We start from the raw sequence: 23,948 nt of genomic DNA, 5'->3' as shown, positions 1-23,948 counted from the left end.
ACACAGGCTAAACGCAAGCATAACTGACTGCTCAGGGATTGGCAGCAAAGCACATCCTGATACTTTAATTATGTCTACCTTCTTCCTACTTCCCAGCCCTGTGACATGCCGTCCATCACCAACTGCAGCTATGACTGCTGCAGGGCTCCTCTTGGCCTCCGAGACACCAGTGGGACCAGCAGGTTGAAGAGACATTGACAAATATCTATTTCATCTTTGGCATCACTTCAAGTGGAAGAAAAACATTCAGTTGTCTGAGGGAAAACAGACAGGAAGGGGAATAAATATGAAGTCATCAGGATTTAAAGACGCGGCCTTCCAAAAGCTGTTCATGTTTTGATCCAGGTGACCAAGAGATATACACTAAAAATGAACGTGCTGTGTTTCTCTTCAATGCTGTGGAGCTCAAGATCTACAGCAAAAAATAAAATAAAATAAATAAATAAAATTTAAGTAACTCATTAGATCCTTGTTATATTACTGACGGCTGAAGACACACAATGGGAAACTATAACTCTTTATTGCACCATTTAACAAGACTCAGGCAAAGAAAACAAAAAATTTATTGGCAGTATATTATTTCCTGTTCAGATCTGAGATGGCTGCCCACATTACATTTAGAAAATGTTGCTTTATAAATATATCATGTCTGATTTACATTGTAAAAGTAAAACTTGAAACCAAATGGTCCAACGGTAAAGCTTAATGCCAGAAAAACCCAGAAGGCTGCAGTAAAATGCACTAATAAACACATTTTGGGAATACCCCGTAGATGCCAATAAGAATTTCTGCTCTGTATTATCAAAGGAGCTTTAAATATTGTACCACAAATCCCGTGTAACAAGAAATAGATGAGGCACATCAAACCATACACTGCCCTCTAAGATTCCTTTGTAAGAACTCGTTTTCAAAAAGATCAGATTGATATCTTAGTACTGGAGAGTAAAATGCATTATATGGCACATTGTCCCCAGAATTATCCCTAAATCAAGTAACGCATATCCATAAAATGATAGCAAAATAAATTGAAACACGTCATGGTTGGTAAGCGCACTGTTAAGGTACATGCACATCCTGTAACTGAGCATTATGAACACAGGAGTCAATACTCATTACAGGATTATGGTGTTTCAAAACCCTAAATGAATTTAAATTCTATTTAGTGATCTACTGGCTATTTCTCCTATACTGATATTACCAGAGGGCACGGTTAGCACTGCAGAGCTGACCAATTTTCTACAGCACAGGAAATGGCATAGGCCAGGCTGATGTCCTGCTTCCCCAGGAATACTGTAGGCTGTTATGCTGATAGGAAGATGCTGCTTTGAGGAAATCTACCTAGAAACACTTTCTGTCAGAAAACATGCTACCGAAATCTAAACTGCTTGTGGACTGTATGGGCTTCTGCAAGTTCTGCATTATGAAGCACTTTATCCACAACAGTTTCATCATTTCCCAACTGAAGAAGGAAAAAAATGCGTCATCCAAAGCTCTGTATTGTTTGATTAACTTACTTGAAGAACAGCCATGCGAACTTCAAGAACTGAAATTCGAGTCCAAGTGTTTAAAGTTGATAACAATTTAGTACTCTGCATGCATTAATACTTACTTCTACCACAAACTGCAGAAGCACGGCAAGTTGTTTTCTTTTTAACGTGAAAATTAAAATCACCAAAGTTGTAAAGAATAACAAAAACATGTTTCTAAAGGAAATGTTGTCAATGGTCTGTGAACATAATCTCAGTGTATTTTAAGTGCGGATTAGAAATAGATTCCACATCTATTACTTCAGTCACCTGATGTACCCACAAGGAAAAGTTTGGCACACACTTAACAAGAGTGGATTTAACATCTATTGTTCGTTCAGTTCAATTAACAGATATACCGATGTTCAGAGGATTCATTCTAGAAACGCTCAGGTTTTAAGTGGTTTAGTAGGGCTACGTTTTGCTTTTTGCACAAACAGCACCATATGCATTGCAAACCTACAAACTTGATGAAAGATGCTGAAATTCTGAGCTTTTTCTTTGATATTTGTACACATTCCATACGCTTGTATGCAGGTAACTCTATGCTGAAAGGAATAAATGAGGTGAAGCTGATATCCCACCCCTCACTCACTTCTAGACACTGCTCCTCCAGCAAGATGTTACCAGAGGACCACAGTGATCCCATGCGTAGAACTGAAGCATCTCCAGAGCAGAGGGAATCCTAAGCATCAGAAAATTGTTAACTGTGCTCCTTCGCTGAAATTCAGACCGTGCTCAGGCCAGCTGCAAGGCTCTGAACGATTTTAATAGAATGAAGACTTCATCTCACAGGTTTATTAGGAAACCAAACTTCCTGGCACGGTCCCACAATATCCATCCATCTGTGGGAACTCCCTTGTTATTACTTCCACTCCCCTGTGGCAAGCGACTCTGTAAAGCAGCCAAATCTCACACAAAGGTTTGCTTCTTCACAGCTCCACTGGAATCCCAGGGCGTAGATGAAAGCAAGGACTTGGCTGCGTTGGAAAGCATCCAGGAATGGAGCAATGAAAACAGGTAGCAATATGCCTACCAGCAGCACAGTGTTCCCTGTCAGATGGAGAACAAGGAAGAGGATGCTTGCTTTCGTACAGTTCAGTGAGAGAAATGAAGAGAACATGCAGGATGAGGCTGGGGAGGTGCATAGAGAATATTTATGAAGGAAAAATCCTGGTCTCAGAGTTAAGGAACTTGCCTTGGATCAGGCGGGTTTGGTGCTGGCGCCAACCCCAGCCTTCCCGTGCATCTCGGTTCGCAACAACATTTCCATGCTGCCGTGATTTATTGTAATGATGAGTTATTGGATGTTTCTAAGGAACACATTTGCTGCAGAGACAAAGTCTCACAGAGATATTTAGATACCTTATTGCCAAGAGCTCACATAAAACATTCCCTCAAGTTAACCCATTATATGCCCTCCTTAGCATCTTCTCATTTAGCGCACAATGATTCAAAGGAAGCTTGAGTAGTTACTATTCCATCACGTATGGCAGTCATATCTAAAGTGGGGGCATGAACTCCTCCTGCCCTTAAAAACTCTGGCAGCGCTTGCTAAATAGTTCAGCCAATGGCTTTCAAAGCAGCTGGTGGTGAGTGAAGGTGAGCAACCACAGTTCTCCTAAAACAGCTTGATTTTCAGCAAGGGACATTGTAAAAATCAGACCCTATTACATTATTTTCAGTCAGACTCACGCAAAGTAAGCTGACAAAACCTCTTTTGCAAAAACACTTGACTCCTGTGTGCGTCTCCTAAATACAATGTAAGCTAATTATTGCATGCACAGCACAAAAATTAGCATAGTTAGAAAACATTCTCTTCTTCTGACCTGCAGCAATTACTTCTACGATCAAAAATCTTAATATCGTTGAGGATCTTCAAAATCCTAGTGATGAGCTTTAACTAATTTTCCCAAGTTTTTTTACAACAGTAAAACTCACACCAATTAAAACAGCGATCATCCATCTCAACTTCAAGGAGCTCCTGATGATTACACTCATAACTTCCAGGCGTGGTTATGGCCTACTTCAATCTCTTTGAGAGTGATCTTTAAAGATAAAACTTAATTATGAAGTAATAAAAAAGTGCCATTCTAACTCACAGTGGCAATAAAGACCTCATACATAAAGGCATGTTCAACTGGAATCAAATCCTGCCGTGCTCCACATGAGCTGGTTCATGATCATTCACCCACAAGACCCAGAGAATCAAGATCTAAACAGCATGGTACATCCATAAAGAGTCTCAATTGGACACCCAGACCGCACCAAAAGTGGGAGCATTGCTTTAAAGCCCAACCTCCACCAGCCCAGTTAGCAGAATGATGCTGGGAAAGAGAAAGTCTGCTTCTCAGCTTCCCTGTAGTAACCCACTTCCTAGATGAAAGCAAGCTTGTAGTTCGTATTTGGTAAAATATGCCTCATGAACTTACCCATCAGATTTGATATTACAAAAAGATCTCCAAATATATTAATGGAATATCTGAGCTTGGGTTTTCTTGTGGCTTCTCCCTCAAAATAAATCCCACTGTTGTACTGCAAGGCGCCTTCTCAGTGTCTTTTCATAATCTGAGCCAGGAACGGATGAGCTGATATTAATAGCTGACTCTCTACATCATACTGTGTCCTGTCATCTGTCATCTCCAGCACCATCAGCACGGCTGGGATTAATAATCAAATCATAATACATAACAGACAAAGGAGAAAAAACTCTTCCTAATTTAAAATGTCATGAACTCCCGTATAATTATATTGACTGTACTAAACATCTGCCGTTTGTAAGTAATGCACAGACACTTAATTCCCTGTGACAAGCATACCTATACTAAGACAAAGATCCCCGACACTAGCTACGTGTCACTGCCACACAGTTCAGACATTTGCACATCTACACAACTGTGCTGAAGACTCTGCCAATCCTGGGAGCTTCAGAGAAGCTCCAGGAGGAAAGCAGATGACAGGGCAAGTGTCACTTCCTCCGAGGAAGGAAGTACTTGGTGAAACACTACACTGTCAAAGGTAGCTGCCAAAACAGCAGCAATTCATTCCTTCAGCTGTGTGTGCCCAGCCTATCCAAAGTAATATTCAAGCTTCATCCATCTTCGTTTGTTTTTAGTTTTGCCAAGGTAACCGCGATTAACTTACTCAGTTTCGGTCTGAACTGCTTTGGGGTCAGGGGAGGCGAGGGAAAGAAAGGTTAATGCAAACGCATATGTTTGTCTTACAAGCCTAAATAAATAGCTGCTGTGATGTGAAGCAATGCTGTCTTCTAAAATAAACGTGTTAAATCCCTAGAGCTGAAACAACTACAAAGTTACTTCATCTCTTGAAAAGTAGTTGCCAATACTAACGAGCATCAGAGAAATGAAAACGCTAAACTAAACACAGAGCCGCTTTCTCATAGACAAGCACCCTAAGGAGTATCTTCACTACCCAAAAAGAGCAGCTGTATGCTATTCGACAGTCAACCAAAAGCATGTAAACGTCAGCATTGGTTCTACAGGCTTCTTCAACAGGTACTGGGCCTGTTTCACCCACCAGTCCACATCAGCTAGCTCCTTCCTGCTTTGAGACTGCAAACAGCACTGACCAGGAGTAACACACACTCCCCTGCACATCCCTGGGGCTGAAACACCCAGCTTCCCTACCACAGCACTTCAGCTTCCAGCGTATTTCTCTCCTTGCTCAGCCCAGAGCCTGCTGAACTCTTGCATAATACTGCAGCAATAAATGTGAGGCTGGGCTTCACCCTGCTGCTCGTGTGCTTATATCTTGGAGCGACGTTACCCGGCTGGATGCACTGCAAGCTCTGACTTCACTGCCAGCTGCCCATGCACGCACCTGTAGCACACAGGCAACGTTTTGCTAATGGAAACAACAACGCTGTTTTGAAATGTCTTTTGTACAACGCTCAACTTCCTGAAAATCGGTTTTGTGGGGACTTTGCTTCCCCCTCCCACTTCAAGCAGGGAAACAGATACTGTCCCAGCTGTAAAATCGACTGCTAAAGCTGCCTTACAGCCTTTGTCTTTTTCCTACAAATAACGTTTGTGACAAGCAAAGTGCCTTTACTCATGCACACCAACGGAGCCTTTTCCCTCAGTAATAGCTCAGGAGCTAATAACTATTTTTGAGCTGCTCCAGCGCAGCCAGACGCTGTTATTGGCTGTTTATGTAACAGGGAATTAACCCCCACCGACACCTTTCAGGAATCCATCCCCAAAGCGCACAGAGCAGCGCACAAGAGCTCGTTAATGCCATAAGCCCAAAGCCACCCGCTCTGGAGGGCTGTCTCGGAGCGAAACACGCTCAACCCGCAGTTTCAGTCACGGAAGAAATTACTCAATTAATTGCAGACAACAAAAACAACAGGGTTAGAACTAATGTACAGTAAATGCTCCGTGGGTGTAATGCAAGAGTATTTCCCAGTAGCACGCTCTCACATCCTAACGCCTTTCTCACCCCTCCGCTGGAAAACAGCTTCAGCAAGTTAAATCCACTTCGGTTTTCCCCCCTACACGCGTTTGTTTTCTGGCAGCGCAGCTCGACACAACGGCGCTATTAACCAGGGCAGGGTTTGCGCTCCTTACACACGTTTTTAACCGGAGAACGCTCCGCAGCGCAGCACTTCTACTCACTCCCAGACGAGACATCCCCTTTTCCCAAGTTACAGCCCGGCCGGGGGCACGCCGAGCCGCCGCCCGCCCCGGGGCGAGCTGGGAGCTGTCCCGTCCCCAGCTGCGGGAGGAAACGCACCCAGCGGCACCGAGCGGACTCACCGGAGCAGGCGCTGCCGTCCCCCTCCGTCATGCCCTCCATGCATGGTGGAGCCGTCCCGCCCGGGACCCCGGCACACGACGCCGGCGTGCGGCTCGCGGCGCAGCGCCTACGCACTCAGCGTAAGGCTCCCAGAACCGGGCACGCTCCTCAACGCGCCCGCCCGGCCCGACGCGCCCTTCCCCGAGGGCGGTCCCCAACGCCGCCGAAGCCGCGGGGCCGCCGCCTGCTCCGGGCTCGGCGGCCACGGAGGCGGCAGGGAGGCCGCGGGCCGGCCGCGATCCCCGGGCCCTCCCCCGCCACTGCGCCATGGCAACCGCGGTGCGGCGCGGCCGGGCCCGCCTCTTACGCAAGAGGAGGGCGCAGGAAGCGCCGCCGCCGAGAGGCCCCGGGCCGGTGCCCGACCGCCGGAGCAGCCCGGGCCGCTCAGGTTGCCGCTAGAGCCCTCGGGAACGGGCCAAGGAGTGGAAAAATCGACCTGCTCAGCAATAGCTCAGGAGATGAGAGGGAGGGCAGTGTGCCGCGGGTAGCGGGATTTACGAGGAAGGTGCACACAGCCGTAACACAGAGCTTGCCAGGAGACTTAGGTCTTCCTTCAGGAAAACACTTAAGCCCGCCGCTACTCAGGGCAGCCCGTAAGCGTGTGCTGGAGGTTAAGCACAGCGTTCTCATACAGCACTCCTGCAGCACTGCGTTGACTAAGGGCACACAGTTTTTCCCTAACTCCATCCAAGTCTCTGTGAACCATCCAAATGAACTGCCCCCGTGTAATTTTAGCACCCTCCCTCTCTGCCTTCATTCAAATTAAACCAGAGAATGAAAACAGAAAAAAGTTTCACTTTCCGTTAAGAGGACAAACCCAACTTCATATTTTGTCCTTTTTTCCCCCCTTTCTTTCTGTAGGACCAACAGGCTGCATACTGCCCCACATCCCTACCAATAAGTACCTGAAGCCGGCAGAACCACCACTTCCCACAACAAGCCCCACAGTTCCCTTAACGCACAACTGCAAGCCAGGAGGGATCACACAGAACGATGCATGCATGTTCTTTATCTACTGATGATCCCTTCCAAAGCCAACTTTAAAATGCTGCTAGCTGGAATGTGTTTTTGCCACTAACGGCCGCAGATAAGACGGCTGCTTCTCAGTTCACATGAGGTTACAGGCACAGGCTGAGGTCTTTGTCTGTTGCACAAGTGACACCCACCTGCCCTCGATGCCCCCAGAACTTCTGACAAATAGCATAGGGAACAAGTTCCATACCTTACATACAAACATTACAGCTCATTAATGTTCGGCAGTGAGGTACAACGGCTGCAGCTGTGTCAGTTCCTCTTTCACAACACACCACCAGCGCTCTCAGCTGCTGATTTTCTACAAAGAAATGGTATCCACTGTTGGAAGAAGAGACTTTACTAAACAGTGAATCCATGCCTGTGGCTCTCCTTGCTGTCATTTAGTAATACCGTGCCCCACATACTAAGTTATTGCTTTATTTATCTTCTTTATACATGTAGAAGAAGGGACTTTGGGAAACTGCAAGTTTTAGACTCAGCTAGGCAGAGTTTTGGATGAGTTTTATAACAGATATTTGAAGGCAAACATTTTTTTGCAACTCTTCTGTTCCTTTTTCCCTTTGGGAGAGATGGCCTTGGGAGGAAAGCTTGTGGGAAGCAGACTGATCTAGTGCAGGCCTTGAGACAGGTGGCAAAGCACCCTGCCAGAAGGTTATGTTAGAATCAAGGTATCTCCCATTCTTGTTAGTTATATCCAAGCACTATGGCATGCAGGAGCACCTTTATTACCCTCTTTACCTCTTCTCACCTGCAGTAATTAGCACTGTTCAATCCCAAGCTAAAGGCTCCATTACCTTCCTGCAAACCCTGCTGTCATAAATGTGTAGGGACAGATAAATAAAGAAGAATCTCAGGCATCTGTCCCTAAGCAAATTATTTGAGTCACCATCCCTGAATGTGTTTAAAAACCATTTGGATGTGGTGCTCAGGGACATGATTTAGCAGAGGGCTGTTAGACTAGTATGGTTAGGTTGCAGTTGGACTCGATAATCTTTAAGCTCTTTTCCAACCTGCAAGCTTCTCTTCCCTCCCCCAGGCAGGGGCACAACACCAAGGATGCCAACTGTTTCCAGTCATTAGGCACCAGGGACCACAGCACTGCTGTTTCTCTACATCCCTCTCGGAGTAATGTCAGGGCGTATTACAAAATTAACCAGTAATCAAACAGACTGTAAAAGTAACAGTCTCCATTTTCAAAGTTGAACATCCAACCTATTCCACCGGAGTGAAAGTCCAAGTGATGAAATAAACCTTGAACTGTGTCCCGCTGCTGATCTACTCATTGCTTTTCGAAACAGATGAGTGCCTCATCCCAGACATGCAATTTAAGCAATTTAATCTGTACACGTGTCCTGATGACAGATGTCATGAAGAGAGAGCAGAAAGCCTGCAGAGAGCAAGCGGCCAAACAAGAGTTTCCCTGATCAATGTCACTGACTAGAATTGCCATTGAAATCACAGGGGAAGCCAATGCTTACTGGAAGAGCCCTGTAATGCAATTCCAGGCAGAGCCAGAAGCAGCAGCTACACAGTTGGTAGTCTCCCAGAGTGGGTCTGATGAATATCAAACAGTCATCCAGATAGCAAGTAAGGGGAGTAACAAAGAGGAGGAGCTGTTTACCACCTACTCCTCCAGCATAATTCTGCCTGCACCATCTAGTTAGCTGTGCCAGTGGTTTCCAGTGCTACACGAGCAGGAGAGATGACAGAGAAGAGCCCTGAACTGCAACTCACTGACAGGGAGAACAGGGATGGCGAGGGCCACAGTCCTTTTACTTTCTGAGTTTCCTCATATTAAACACAGGTATCTTTCATATACATTTTGGTCGTCAGTCTCACCTCAGTTACTTCATCTACTGCCAAATTCTAAATTCTGTTTTCATTAAAAACCGAAACAAAATTAGTGCATTTCTGATGTGTTACACACAGCTGTCACGAGTGACAATGCTACAGATACAGGAAGAGAGCTCATTAACTAAGTATTTTGTTCCCATTTCCAAATAATAAATTCCAGAAATAAAAGCTCAGTCTGACACACAGCCTTCATCCTAAGTCAGCTAGCAAGACGTGGTAGAAAAACTGCTGTAAATATGACTAAAATGTTTTACCTGGCTTTGAAAAACAAATCTTGCATAGTCTATCCAGTGGTTTTGTCCCATTACACTATGATTAAAACCGGGTACCATGCAATTTTGAGCCATGCTCAAACTAAGTATCTCAACAAGTTTAAACTATATTTAAACTGCAGTATTTTTTTTTACTACTAGAGAAACCTAACAGAGGAACAACATGCTTGGAACATCTGTCGCAGTGATTGAAAGAAGCCTATGACAGGAATAGCAAACACTTATTTTCTTTTCTGAGATGCTGTCAATCTGTTGAAGCAAAGTATCAGTAAAGTAGACTGTCTAAGAGCTAACTCACATTGGCCTGTCTCCTCCCAGACAAAGATGATTAAAATATTCCCCTGTTGTATAACCCTGTCTGGTTGCTTATTATTATCTGCCATCTCTGTCAGGGTGGAGGGGGGGAGGAAATCTTTGTCAAAACTGGTATGCATGCTACAGTGTGCTGTGTAAAAAAGAATTCACGTGTCTACATCTAATACCCTCACCTAATAAAATTCAGATTTTTCAAGCGTGTCAATTATTACTTACATTTAAATAACCAGCAGGATGACTCAACAGAATCCCAAAGACACAGCCCCCTAAGCAAGGCAGTCTGTCAGGAGGCATTCTGCAGAGCCCAAAGTCACGTGTATTTATTACACGTCTTTTCAGTAACTTCATGGGAGATGACAACAGAATGGCTGCTCACCCCATGCTGATGCTGGTTCTCCGAGAAGGACTTCTCTGGTGCTCATCCCTGAGGTGGCCAAAAATCTTTCAGGGTATTTCATGAAGGTGTACAAAAGGATCTTTTATACCACAACAGTCCCCTGCTGCACAAACTAACTACCATGAGGTGCCTTCCTCTTCCATAAAGATGAGGAAGGGAAGAGCTGTGTTTGAGCTCCCCGTGAGCACAAAGGTAAAGGAAACAGATTCACCAGAAAACAACACTGTCTTATCAACAGCATCAGCACACAGCTAAGGTGGGCACATATCTCTTGAGCTCTGGAAGAATAAGCCTTGAAGCTCAGTTGGAAGATAGGCCAGTAGGCTGCTAGTACAAGAAAATGCTTGAAGTGAGCAATAACAGTATCCACTGACATGGGACAACGCAGCCTTCAAAGGGCTGGATGTAGATGCATGACCTGGATAGTTTCACTGAGCTTTGTGCTCAGCGGGGTTCAGGAGAGCTGACCATAAACAATCCGGATGTTCTCAGACCAGCTGCTCACCAGGTCCCAGCACCACCACAGTACTGCAGGCTACAGCACTGGGATGTTCAGCCAAAGTTGGCAACATCACCAGTTTAATAGTTGAAACCATGAGATGCAAAATGATTTAGGAAATGGCTGTGATAAATGCTAAGAATGGGATTTAAAAAACGAATGAAAAAAAAAGGATACGAGCTGAGCAGTTTCTGACAGTGAATTTGGGTGTAAAAGCTTTCTGATGAACTTCAGTATTTGACAGGTAAGATAGAACTAAATATCAGCACTCAAGAAGAACTGAAATTACTGTGAGAAAGGCATGAAATACCAAAGCCTTAAAGTTGTCCGCTGTCCATTTAGAAAACAAAAAAACAGGGCAGAGTACTTGCATATTCAAATAAATAGCTCAAAATTCCATTTTTGTATGTAAAATATGTAAATATTCACGTTAACTTACGTTGCACTAAGAAGACTCAGATGACATCTGTATACAAAATACAGGCTTAAAACCAGAATGTTTTCTTCTGTTTCACGTTTCCTTCTAGATACGGGGCTTTTTACTTTGAGAAGTACTTTGAAAACCTTCAGATTCTGTATTGAAAGCACTTAGTACACAACTCCGAAATAGTTCACAATGAAGGCACAGCCTGCAGTTCATATTAGGTTCTTTTGCAAACTATGTGGAGAAGATGGTTGTGGAACTTGCTGAGTTGACACCCAGTGCCCACCTTTCTTTCTTTTTTATATCCCACCTCCTACTTGCATGTGGTGCCTTTATCGACTCTGATGGATGCAGATCTCATCTTACTTAGATCAAAGTCTTGATCTCACCTCACATCCACTGGTCCTTTCCAAATGGCCTCTGAACTCTCTATAAGAAAGCCATCTTTGTTCCAACTCCTTCTATCCCTTCTTAAACATCAACATAAGAACTCCAGCCATGCTATCCATTCTAAACTGCTCCTTTAGAGACCTAGAGATACATATCCGGTACATTAAAATGGCAGGACTGAGTTTTCTCTGCAGTTCGCAGGCAGGCAGAGCTCCTCTTCAACTAATTTATTTTAATGCTGCTGTGGTTTTGTTGTAGCATTAATTATGCAGTAGGGCACCCACAGCTTTGTGTAAGCATCTTTTTGAATTATTTACAACAAAATAAAAAAGAATCAGTAGTTACTCAGCATCTCCAAGAAAGGCGTAACTCTTCAAGTTCAGCACTGATCACAGAACGTGCTAAAGAACAAATAATGTACTTAATGTGCAGGTACTGCAAGGCATAGTAACAGGTCAACGCTACAGCCAACACCCCTTTACCTAGAGCCAAAGACACCTTGTGCAAGCCTTTAGAGCAGTACACTCATTCAAAGAGAAGAGCAGAAATTTTGGCTCAGAAGGACCCAAAGCAAAGTATCAACAGAGAAATTAAAGCTCCCGGATTCCCACATTACCAGTTGGGTTTTCTTGCCATCTGAAAGGCAGAAGTCAATGAGGCAGCAAGTCTCAACCCAAACCTTTCTCCCTTGTGTTCTTCCTGCCGCTCCCTGACCCCGGACCACCACCAGTCCCCTATCCAGCACTACTCAGCTGGGAACTTTCACTGTAAGACAACGTGCAGGCAGCAGGTTTCAGGAGAGCTCCCTCAAGGCTAATGAGGCAATATCAAAATGATCTACAGTGTGCTCATGGCTGCATGCATCTCCAAAAGCAAGCATTTAGAGGCAGATCCATAAACAATGGGATTGTGCCTGTCAGTATGAGCTTAAGGCCCATAATCGGGATCAGACACTACGACTTGAACCGCAGCGCTCACCACAGCAGTTGCTCCACTCCTGTCCATTTTCCAACAACTTCTGCTGATTCAGTTGCTAAAATTGCTGACATCCCTCCCCAGAGTGCTCGTGCACTAAGCAAACTCCTCACACACACATGCACACACAAAATAAATAATGTAAACACGGACAGAGGTTTGAAACAAGCAGTATATGTGAACTTCAAATATATGTATATATATTTTTTCCTTGCTTTAGCCACCTCTCTTTTTTTTCTGAGGTACTCATATTAAGTGCTATTCTGAATAGAAGCAGCTGAGCAAACAATCTTCGGATTACTGGAAAAAAATACAGTGGTGAGATTTTGCAGGCTTTTAGCCCACTACAAAGACCCACAGTTTTCTGCTTAATCTGAAAGACAAATTGTTTCAACGAGTGAGGATTTCCCCTCCCTTCAGAAAGCAGAAACTCACCACATATATGTAGCACAGCCTAAACAGCCAAGAAGATTCCATTCTGCACCCCAGACCGTAAGGCAGCAGTAACACTTCGGCATTCCAAATGTGAGACAAAAACGATCAGGGAAAATTGTCAAGTACCATTTCTTCATATGTACGAAAATTAGTGTTCCCATTCAAAAGAAGATACGTGCAGATAAAGCAAAGCAAATTTCTCTAGTACTTTATATAAAAAAATTACTTCAGCGGAAATTTCTTTGAACAAAGGGTATGAAAAGGTCAAACTACTTGGGCTATAAAGTGACAGCATTCAGGCACACAACCAAGGAAACGTTAACATCCATACTTTTAACGCTAATACCAATAATAGTACTGTCTTGTACGTACAACAAAATCAGATTCTGTTGGCTATCTCCTAGTCTCAGTCAGGTCATATCACTTACACCCAAGCTAAACTGCAGCACATCTATTGCTGAAATCCTTTTGGCATCAAATTTAGAGACCATGAAAAACATATGAGTGAAGTCTTCCAAGCTTTGTCTTCTTTTTTTTCCGTAAACGAATACACTGAAATAGCAACAAGGGTCTGTGAGGAAAGCTTTCTGCTGTACCCACTGTTGTACTCAGGGACATGGTTCAGTGGGAAACACTGGTGATAGGCAAACAGTTGGACTGCATGATCTTAGAGGGCTTTTCCAACCTTGATGATTCTATGAACGTGGTGCTCAGGGATATGATTTAGCAGAGGGTTTTTAGAGTTAGGGTACTATGGTTAGGCTGCGGTTGGACTTGAGGATCTTCAAGGTCTTTTCCAGCCTGGGTAATTCTATGATTCTATAACTGGATGTAAGCAAAAGCATTCTGGTCAGCTTTTGTTGCTGTAGTCAGAAAGGCATGGACAGATCACAAGATACATCGAGAAGGGGAGAGAAAAAATAAGTTAATTATTTAATCTAAACAAAAGAAAACTGAAGGGAGCCAAGGTAACAAGTCTTCAATTGCGCAGAAGGACAATGCCAAGAGGAAAGAAACTTTTCCTCATCCATGGCCAGCAGAACAGCAAATTACAATACCAAAGACTGTACCAGAACTGAGGGAAAATATTCCTGACAATGAAATGTACTTGAACAGAACATAAGTGTGTGATATTATAAATTGTATGGGGTCAGAGGGAGAGAGAGAGCATCCATGCTGCTCATTTCATAAGTTTTCTTCATTGTGTATACATATATATGTGATGAACAATATACACTTATGTAGGAAGATGCTAGATGCTGTCAGAAGTGATCGAGCCCTAGCCAGCTTTGTTTCAAGGCAAGCTGTTTATATCATTTCTTGGGGTTCTAGTTCAGCCCCCGTGACTCTGCATTTATGTAGACCTCTTCACTCAGACACACTCTTCACTGCAGACCCAGCAGCAAGTGCCCACCAAGAAAAGAGCAGTCCCTTTAATTTCAAAATACACAAAGAGGAGAGGCTTTGGTCTTGATGTCCCCAGTAATCCTGGGCGAAGGTCAGGTACACCCTGGCCCAGAAGTAAGCCTACAGCTGAACAGTAAACAGTGACATAGCGATGCGAGTCCCACGAGTCACCTGAACCAAGGAAAAAAACAAAGTCCATGTAACATAGTACAGAGAAAACAGAATGGAGCAGTTCACAGATACCACAAGGTCCAACTGCAAAAATCTACTGGAATATCACCTCTGCCTTCTCTACACTGTACCAACAGAGAATGCATATTGTTTGTTGAAATTAGCTTCTCTGCACCCTGCTGCTAAGTTAACAATACTGCTTTCCCCTCTCACATGTGTATTTTGTCTACACAAACTATTAGCAGTTGGGGGCTAAAAACTAGTTTGCTTCTTTATACCATACCTAGCAAAACAGAGTTCTCTTTCTGTTGGAGCATAGAAATCCATCACCCATCAGATGTTCAAACAAATGAGTCACATCTCTCATCTCAAACTGGTATTCAGCTTGGGTTTATCCCATGAAGGTTGTTGTTTTTTTCTTCCTATCATCCCACATCTAAGCTTTCTTTCTGTATTTAATTGTTATCATTTGAATTCTATTTTCCCTTTATTTTTCTCAGCTCACTCTTCTCCTTCCAACCCTTTCTGGTTTCCACCAGCTACTCTTAATTGCTGCTCCTAATTCCCCCATGCCATACAATGGGGGAGACAAGAAAGGTGTGAAGGGTCAAGCAAGTTGAACTCCAATAAAATAGGGACCCTCCCAGTGCCTTCCTGCTCCAAACAAACATCTCCAAACTTCAGTGATCCATAAAGACAACATCAAACTTTGCTCTTCTATCAAGGTTGAGTAAATTAAGTAATACTTCATATACAGAGAGAGGGTGGAAAACAGAAGTAAGACTGAAGGAGCGATGGAACATACAGAACGCTTAGTAAGACTAGGTAAGAAGGCAGACATTGCAGCAATGGCTTAAAAAACTGGGATACAAACTACTGCGCCTCTAAGGCGCAAAGCGCAGATCACAGAACAATGCAGGTGTCTTCAAATACCATTCTGTATCCACCTGTCTCTGCACTGCTCTAGGACTTGGAGGAGTCCTGCCATCACCTGGATGCCTGGAGCTCCATTTTATGGAGATTTTTCTTTACTAACCATCACGTGTAAAAGGCAGGAGTACTCTAACACGTGCTGTCTTTCACAGTGCAGCTTGCAACATGAGTCCAGAGATGAAATGTTCTCCAAGCCTGGGAGATTACAAAGACCCAGTTAAAACTACTTTAAACTAGCTTTATGAGAAATCTGTAGGGCTACAGCCTTTGTGAAGATCTCAGCCATAGCACTGACACATTCTTTTGGCTCTTACTGACAAAACAGTGAGTAGAAGGGTTTTAAGAACTGTAGCCTCCCAAGGAAATAACACAGAACACCTCAGCACCTACAGTATTACCCTACTTTTCATTTACCAAAGCCTTGTTCACAGCACATGCATCACTATCATTCTGGACTCGCATCTCATGCAAAGCAATTGCTGAGTTTAGATACAACAGCTTCTGCCAATTTATTATAATCACTTTTTGTTTTGCAGTACAGACAGCCTTAACTGAGAAGGTTATTTCCTTTTGTTTTTCCATGGAAGTAGATTAGGATTGTTGTAATACTGGGCTTTGCTTGATGGAAAGTTTCTATATCCCACACATGCACATATGCTCCAAAGCCTAAGAAAAATAAACAATGTTAAGCTGTGGTCATACTTTTATTTGTAAGTGTCACATCAATCCTCCTTTCTCTTGAAATATCCCAAACCTTATACGAGTGCATGGCAGATACGGCCTTTGGCTTCACAAGACGTACTTGACAGGGTAACAACAGCTGGTACTGAGTGAGATTTGTGTTGGCTAGCTAAATGAGATATCATGATGTACTCATTCGGAAAGTACCTAGGAGCCATGCTTCAACTCATTTTGAAACAAGAAAGGCGAGCTCTTTCTGGTGTGTATAAGGTTATATATCAGAAAACCACAGTAACTTCCCACATCAGTAACTATAATTTTCTTAGCTGAATAAAATGTATATATATTAGGGTATGCATGCGTATACAAAGCTGTTTAATTAGGTACAAAATGGAAAAACAAAACTGAACTCTGAAAGATGGGTAGATGTTCCACAATAGCCACTGTAATCAAAAGAGGCAGCTAAGTTACCTTCTATTTCCTAAATGGAAAATGCACTAATATCAACAAACTATTGAGAAACTAATGGCAAGGGGGGAAACAGGAAGATGTGGTTCAGATCAGAAGTGCTGACCATCTCATCTTACAATTTCCACTTACCAGAACTAAGAGTGCTTACATAAGCATCTCAAAGTTAATATGTATGCATGATTACACATTATTCTACAACTGATTTTTTTTTTTTCCCTTCTACTTGGAGCAATAGGCAATTATAAAATGTATTAAGTTCTCTAGTTATGTCATAAACCTTGGCAGTGCTTGATAATTTCTCAACAGGTTTGACGGAGGAATCAAAAGGTTACAGAAATCTCACGTTTTCTTCTTAAGTTCTTGACTTTCACAACAGTACGATCATACGGAAGAAGCAAATGTGCAAGTAACAGATGAAAGAAGGCAAATAAACACATCTCAGGTTCCTTCCTTCTGAAATGTCAAAAATCACATAGTTGAAGCCAAGTTCAGAAAGCCCTGGCTTAAGACTGAGCCCCTGAGGTTAAAAACACTATTAAACACAAGCCCTTCGTAATCAAACCCCTAATTTTGTGCTGTGTTCAAGCTAGCAGCTGCTAGCAGCATTAGCTCCCTAACTCAGCGCTACCCAGGATGGGCAGCAAAGAACTACAAGCAAGCTCAGCCATTTGCCGATGGAAGGAATATTTGCTCTATCCAGCATGCTCCTTTCCCAGCCTGGGTCTGCTCCTCATCTTTTCCAAGAGCACCCTGCAGGTGGAATGAGGAGAACAAGGGATGTCATGATAGTAGCTTGCAGTTCCCCCATCATACAGGCATCCTGCCTTATCAGGGAAATATATGTACAGCAACAAGCAGGTTATTTCCCCAGATTTTTAGCAAAGTAAAGCCAAGAGGAAGAAGCGGAGTCAAGAAAAACTCAGAAGGGGATTTCTCCTTCAGCTTTTCTTATGCATGAAGTATATGCATGTACAGCAATATTCTTGTTTTAGCAGCTCTGATATTTGTTTTCCATTAGGCATTATGAAACTTACTTAAGAAAATATGTTTTGTGGGTTGTAATCCATAGCTTGTTAACCACTATATTCATTTAGGGACTACACATATGTTTTGTTTTTTTTTCAAATATAGACATAAGGGGAAGTTAAAATCATGCCAGAGAGCATTGGTTAGTTCCCAGGAAAGATGGCATCTAGAATTTGGCAGCCTTCAGAAATGGGATGAATACACACACATTCAGGCTCAACAGTTTCAAGTAGTTTGTGTGCACTGTTGCTTCTGTGTTGGTGAACCCAAGTACTTACTATGTTACAAGCACAACTGGTGTCTGTAGAAAGAACATTCTTATTACCATTTAAGAAAAGAAAAGGTGTTGATACTGACATTACAGAAAAAAAAATCTTTGGAAAGAAAAGCCTTCAAATACATTAAGAGCATTAAATCAAAATTAAGAGTTTATTCTACAGACTGTGATTGCATTGGAGAAGGGAAACAATCACTCCATGTGCCTCCTTCGGGTTAAAGAACGTAAGTACTGTGCAGATCACAATATTTAACTTGACTCAGTCTCTGGAAAATAATTAGAGACACAGAGGGACACGATCAGAATTCTGATCTAGTCTACACAAAACCTACTTACAGGAAATATTAGCTGATATACATTGCTGAATCTCTCTGCCAACACTTGCTGATTATCCCAGCAGTCTTCCCTCTTATTGATGTATGAAAGAAACAGTCAACTAATTCATTAAGCAGGAGGTGCTGATTACATACATTCTGCTATCAAAAGCATAAACTACACTTTTTGCTTCTTTACTCTCAGTTACAGCAATTTCAGGGGCTTGCAAAACAAGCGAACTCAAAATATTCAGCCTGAAATCTGATAAGTTAAATAATGCTTGAGTATTGCCTCTTTAGGAAGCCAAGCAAGACGCACAAATTCCATACACAAAGCCTAGCTACTCACAGCTAGAAGCTACTCTTGATTAAATACTTTGAAAAAAAATGAGTAATGCTGAACAAACACAGAGGACTATTCTGTCCCAGTATAAACACTGCCATGAAGGCGGAGCACTGTGTTTTACAGTCATGTCTCCTTTACATTCAAATTAGTTCCCTAACACAAGAACTTCTCATTAATTTACTTACACATTGCCTAAGTACGGAAGACTCGATTCAGCTGAGTATTTTCAATGTTACCATCAAATGAAGAAGCCTCCAAAAACATCAAGATGACCTGAACTTTGTTATCAGCATTCCTATCCACCTCTATTTATGAAAGCAAAAAACTGTAGTGACAATGAAACTAGGCTCTCTAATGGTATTTATAATTCACCATTGCGATGGCCAGCCCCCAAAAGAGGCAAAACATAGAAGAGGCTGCAGTTGAAGACAGTGTACGGATATGACCCTCTAAGGCCAAGTCTTGTCATCGACTGAACACGTCAGGTTTGGTCTTGAAGTAAAACTAACAGCGCATGTTAATGTCATATATAATCACTATGAAGTGTGATAGCTCTAGAAAACACAGCGGTACATAAAGCTAGTTCCTAAGAGGTAAAACATAGGAACTGTAAGCATCCTCCTACTCATCGTGAAGTCTTGTTCCCAGATAAGCTTAAAGAGTAACAAACCACTGCTATCCTGGTTGCCACGTAACTAAAGACAAGAATACAGGGGGAAAAAAGAAGAGCTCAAACAGATCAACAGAAACATGATCCAAAACTTTCTTCCTTCAATTCTACCTTTGAAAGTGAGTGCTATAAAAAACACCAACACAGAGATGAACCCTCAGGTTTCTATAACTGAACACGTATATACACTTATATACTGGAACACAGTATATAATCTCCCAGTCTACGCTTGGTTGTTAATGCTGATCATTTTTTGTTTGTGCTTACTCAGCAATGAACAAATTAACCCATCACTTGGCTGATAAAAAACTGCTTTTACTTGAAGCATCTCCACTTTGTAAGAACACATTGAGGACACGTGGTAACAAATGCCAAGAAAAATAAACTTTCTTTTTTGCCCAGCAGAACACATCCAGTGCCTTCCCAGCAAAGTTCAGACAAAACAAAGGCAATCTCTGAGTCTGGGAAATGCCTGCTTTTATTTCTTTATTTTCCTTCAAATCACAATGCAGACACTCCTCACCTTAACTGAAGAGTCACATGCCACATTTTACCTCTTTGTCGAACAGCATTCAGGATAGCAAAGCAGTTTTTCCAGTATCATCATCATCTGATGTATTTTAAGGGCTCTTTTTAAACTTCTTAGCATTGCCTTCCCTCGCAGTCAAAAACATTCTACTTCATACTGTTTTGCATGCTCAGAATGCTAATTGCAAAAGGCAGGTGGATTTACCTTCAGGACAAACAGTGTCTAATGGCAGCAACCTTACATTGCTCAATGACAAAAATTCTTATTTGCTTTGTAGTTCCTACAGCTCCACTAAAACGCTGCTGTTACACCATGACACTGGTAACTCACAGTTATGTATTTCCAGGATAAACTCCCTCCTACCTGTCTATTCCATCTATTCCACCCGACAAACCACCTACACTGGCAGTAGGTTCATGAAGGGTAAAACTGTATATATTCTACAAGTAGGACATCGATTGCACTCGCACATTACATTTGCCATATAATGCTGCCAAGGGAATGGGTCAAAGAATTTCAGTTCAGCAAATGTTTGAAAGCCTATCCTAGAGCGCACCAAGGTTTTTTTTCCCCAGCTCAATAGCACAACAACTAGATATTCATGCCCAATATTATGCTGTGTGATGTCCCAAATTATACCACAAATGGCTTATGCAACAGAGGCACCATGCACAAAGCTAAAACAAACTACTCCACAACAATGAATGGGGACTTTGTTATTCAGGTCTTTGCCAACTGCATGCATCATTGTTAGTTCTGCTAATATTGAATAAGGACAAAGGATATATTCTGTCCTTCAAGGCAGCATAACACAGCAATGATCCTATAAATTAAAGAAAGCACAACACACTGACAACAGACTCATTACTACTTTCTTACTCTCAGTTCCAGTATATGAACATAGGAGGATTCCTCACATTGTGCTGCAAATAATGGAAAACAGAGATAAACATTGGATGGTCTTTCTGCAGCTATACAATATAGATCCCACTTCCTCCATCTGGATCCAGTTGTGCTGTGTTTGTATTTTGTTGTTTGATTTTGTTTTAGGGGAGATTTGCTGGCTTTTATTTATTTATCATCGACTGTCTGTCCTCGGTTCTTAGCTTTTTATTACATATTTCCAGATCTGCTGTTCAGTCACACCAATAACTTCAATATACGTATATATTTTCTTCTTCAGAACATGACAGTCTGTACTCCTATACGAATGTATTCCATAATCTCTGATAACATCATATCTCTCTCCACTACCTTCATTTCAAGCAAATACAATATTCAGGTTTGCAAAAAGGCCTTTGGAAGTTTTATTTATACACAGATGTGGACATTCCCTGTACTGGAAAGTAAACTGCACAGTGCTGATTCCTCCACAGACCCCTGCCGTGCTCCTGCCCCCCTCTATCATTCCCACACATATATATGACCTGGGCTATCTTGCTTCTAGATATGACTTCAATTATGACTGCAATATCAAAGATAACCTAATTGGAGAGTTCAGAAAGCACACATCTGATAAAGCTGCTTTTCAGAGAATAGTACAAGCCTAGAAGTATAGGTACATATAAGGAATAACTCAGAACAAACTCAATGCTGATGTCCCATGAGAAAACACTTGTGTCAATACTGTGTTTGCCTTTGGAATTTGTGTTCCTACCAACTTCATTATCATATTTGGAAAGAAGATGATGTTAGCATTCACAAACCTCTGACTATTTTCAATGAGTTTTACCAGGACTAAACAGAACAGCATTAGCCATCACAATGATCAAAGGCACCTGACCACCTCCAGAGTAGCCATCAGTGCCTTTGACCCAATAGCCACACTGCCCCTAGCCCAGACGTGACATTGATAGATGAATAATAAAGAAAAACAGCAAACCAACACCCCTCAAAAGTGTCTCTCATGAATGACAGCCTGACATCTCATGAAGACTATTACAATCAGATATACAGATTAGATCAACTAACAGACTTAGAAGAGGGGGGGAAAAAAAGCTGTTCTTCCCAACAAGCAAGGAGAAATACTATAGGTGGCAGAAGCACCTATACCATCATTTCTTAATCACAATAAACAGCTTCTCTACATCACTTTCAGCTATGGTCACTTGACTAGGATGTTTCCAAAGAAGGCACAGTAGGGCAAAACAAATTACGGTTCTTAATGCAGCACAAATATGCTTATGCTACTACTCAACATAAACACCAGCAAGTACCTGAACTCATAACCCCAAAGGTTTTCACACTGAGCTTTGTGTTCCAGATTAGCAGGCACCCAAATTTTTGTCACCAGTTCAGGTTTCCTTTCTACAAGATTTTGTACTAGTCGAGAAGAAATTCTGACGGCCCTGTGGAGTCCCTTTATTCCCTTCAGCTCAGGCATGCCCTACCAGCAGCCCAGATGAGGTCTAGCATGGCTCAGAATGCAGCCATTCCCAGCCCCACACTATAAAGGCAGCAGCTCTCACTGCACATCATCTACAACAACCCAACTGTCGGCGTGCAAAGTGATGGCAAATAATCGTACACACGTTGTCCCACAGCACCAGAGGCAAATGCTGGTGCTACAGCAGTAGAGGTTGAACCTTCCCACCAATATTCTGTTACATTTTGTTGCCATTTGACAGACAGCAGCAGAGGGGCAGTCTGACAAAATGGCGTCTGACATAGAAATGCAGATGAAGCAAAGGTGTAGAATCGAATTCCTCCATGTGGAAAAAATAGCACTCAATGACATTTCATCGACACCTGCTGAATGTTTATGAAGACCAAACAGGGGATGCAAGCACAGCAAGGCAGGAGATGGTGCATTTCAGTAGAGGCAACAGTAGGTCACCTCCACTGGTGCGGATGTTTACAAGCATAGCATGCAGACTCTGGTGCAAATGAGTGGCTAATGGTCACCCGTGCCTTAGCTCTATCTCCTGAATTTCCTTTTCTAACTCCAATCACATTACAGAAGCACATCATTCACACACCTACCTCGAAAAGAAGTCTGACTACTTTTGTTTACGTGCCTTATCTTGCTCATTTGCATTCTGCAAAATATTTTGAAGCCATTAGGGGGAAGATACCATGTCACATCTATGCCACGCAAAAGCCTTCCAGTCCCACAGCAAACAGTCATTTCGTGTCACTAAGCCATGTGATTCAAATGCATCCGGATTTCTGGTAAAATCATACAACCAATAATAAAAACTATATATAAACAAGCTCAGCTTGGACTCCTGCATTCATTTGGGAAATTGTCAGTAGAAGCTCTCTCCTTATTGTAACCGTATTACTCAACATGCTGTGCACAGGAATTGTTTGTGGAAACATTCGGTATTTTTAGGCCTGGTCTCTCAATGGGAATTCCACACTTATGAAAGGCATAATTTATACACTCAGACCAATCCTCGTGTCCTCCGCTATGAATTTACATACAGGGAATAGAAGGTGAATTGTTCTGCGATAAGCTGGAACTTACGAATGTGTTTAAGCACCTGCTGAAAACAAGCAGGAATTATTATGCTCTTGACATGAGTACACGCTTCTTTTTTTCCTCAGAAAGTAAGAGGAAAAGGGAAAAAAAGCCTCAGCTTAATACAGGATAGTAGCACCCAAAACAAAGCGACATTGAATAAAAAGCCACACATCTACTTCCCTGATTTCCAGTGGTTCTTTTAAGCTAGCTTTCAAGGTGCATATTTTTTCCATGATTTATGCTAAGCTAAACTCCTCCCCCCCAAAAAGCAAATAAAACAGCATCTAAGGAAATACACAGCATTTCCACAGGCCTTAAGCAGAAATGGGAAGGGATAACTAGGAAGGAGCAAGGACAACTCAGCTGGAATACTTACTCACCTCTTCCCCTTAGCTGCATGTTCCAACATCAGCTGCTACAGACAGGTATGGACAGAACTATGCTCCCAGAGTATGTTTATCTACCTAACCTCAAACTAATACTTGTTTTGTCACTGTATCAAGGGTGATGGGGTGAGTTCCAGAGCATTTCTTCACTTCCTCAGCAGCACAGCATCAGGGTTAGTATGGAGGGGGTGAAATGAACGTTAACTTGGAAAGATATTACTGTATTAACGATCCCTAAGATGTGATTTCTGAACAGAAAGAAAAGAGGTGGAAAGATTGGATGCATCTCTGGAAAAACACTCAGCTTTTTTTCCAATGGGCTTTTCATATA

At 42.5% G+C, this 23,948-nt stretch overlaps 1 protein-coding gene across 4 annotated transcripts in view; it reads right to left on the bottom strand.

Moving 5' to 3' along the window:
• The window catches only part of HIVEP1 (HIVEP zinc finger 1), a 116,125-nt gene that overhangs the window by 74,425 nt on the left and 17,752 nt on the right, over nucleotides 1-23,948 (bottom strand). The window contains exon 1 of one of the 4 annotated variants that reach the window (XM_072328685.1): nucleotides 6,305-6,584. The exons of the other annotated variants lie outside the window; for them this stretch is intronic. Within the exon in view, the coding sequence (XP_072184786.1) occupies nucleotides 6,305-6,344 (40 nt within the window). The 5' untranslated portion in view covers nucleotides 6,345-6,584. Of the gene's footprint in view, nucleotides 1-6,304; nucleotides 6,585-23,948 lie in introns of those variants that run through there. 4 annotated transcript variants of the gene reach the window in all.

This window comes from Excalfactoria chinensis, chromosome 2 (genome assembly GCF_039878825.1).
Source record: "Excalfactoria chinensis isolate bCotChi1 chromosome 2, bCotChi1.hap2, whole genome shotgun sequence".
Taxonomy (NCBI): Eukaryota; Metazoa; Chordata; class Aves; order Galliformes; family Phasianidae; genus Excalfactoria; species Excalfactoria chinensis.
The sequence above is the reverse complement of the archived record's forward strand: the minus strand, read 5'-3'. Positions and strand labels throughout refer to the sequence as shown.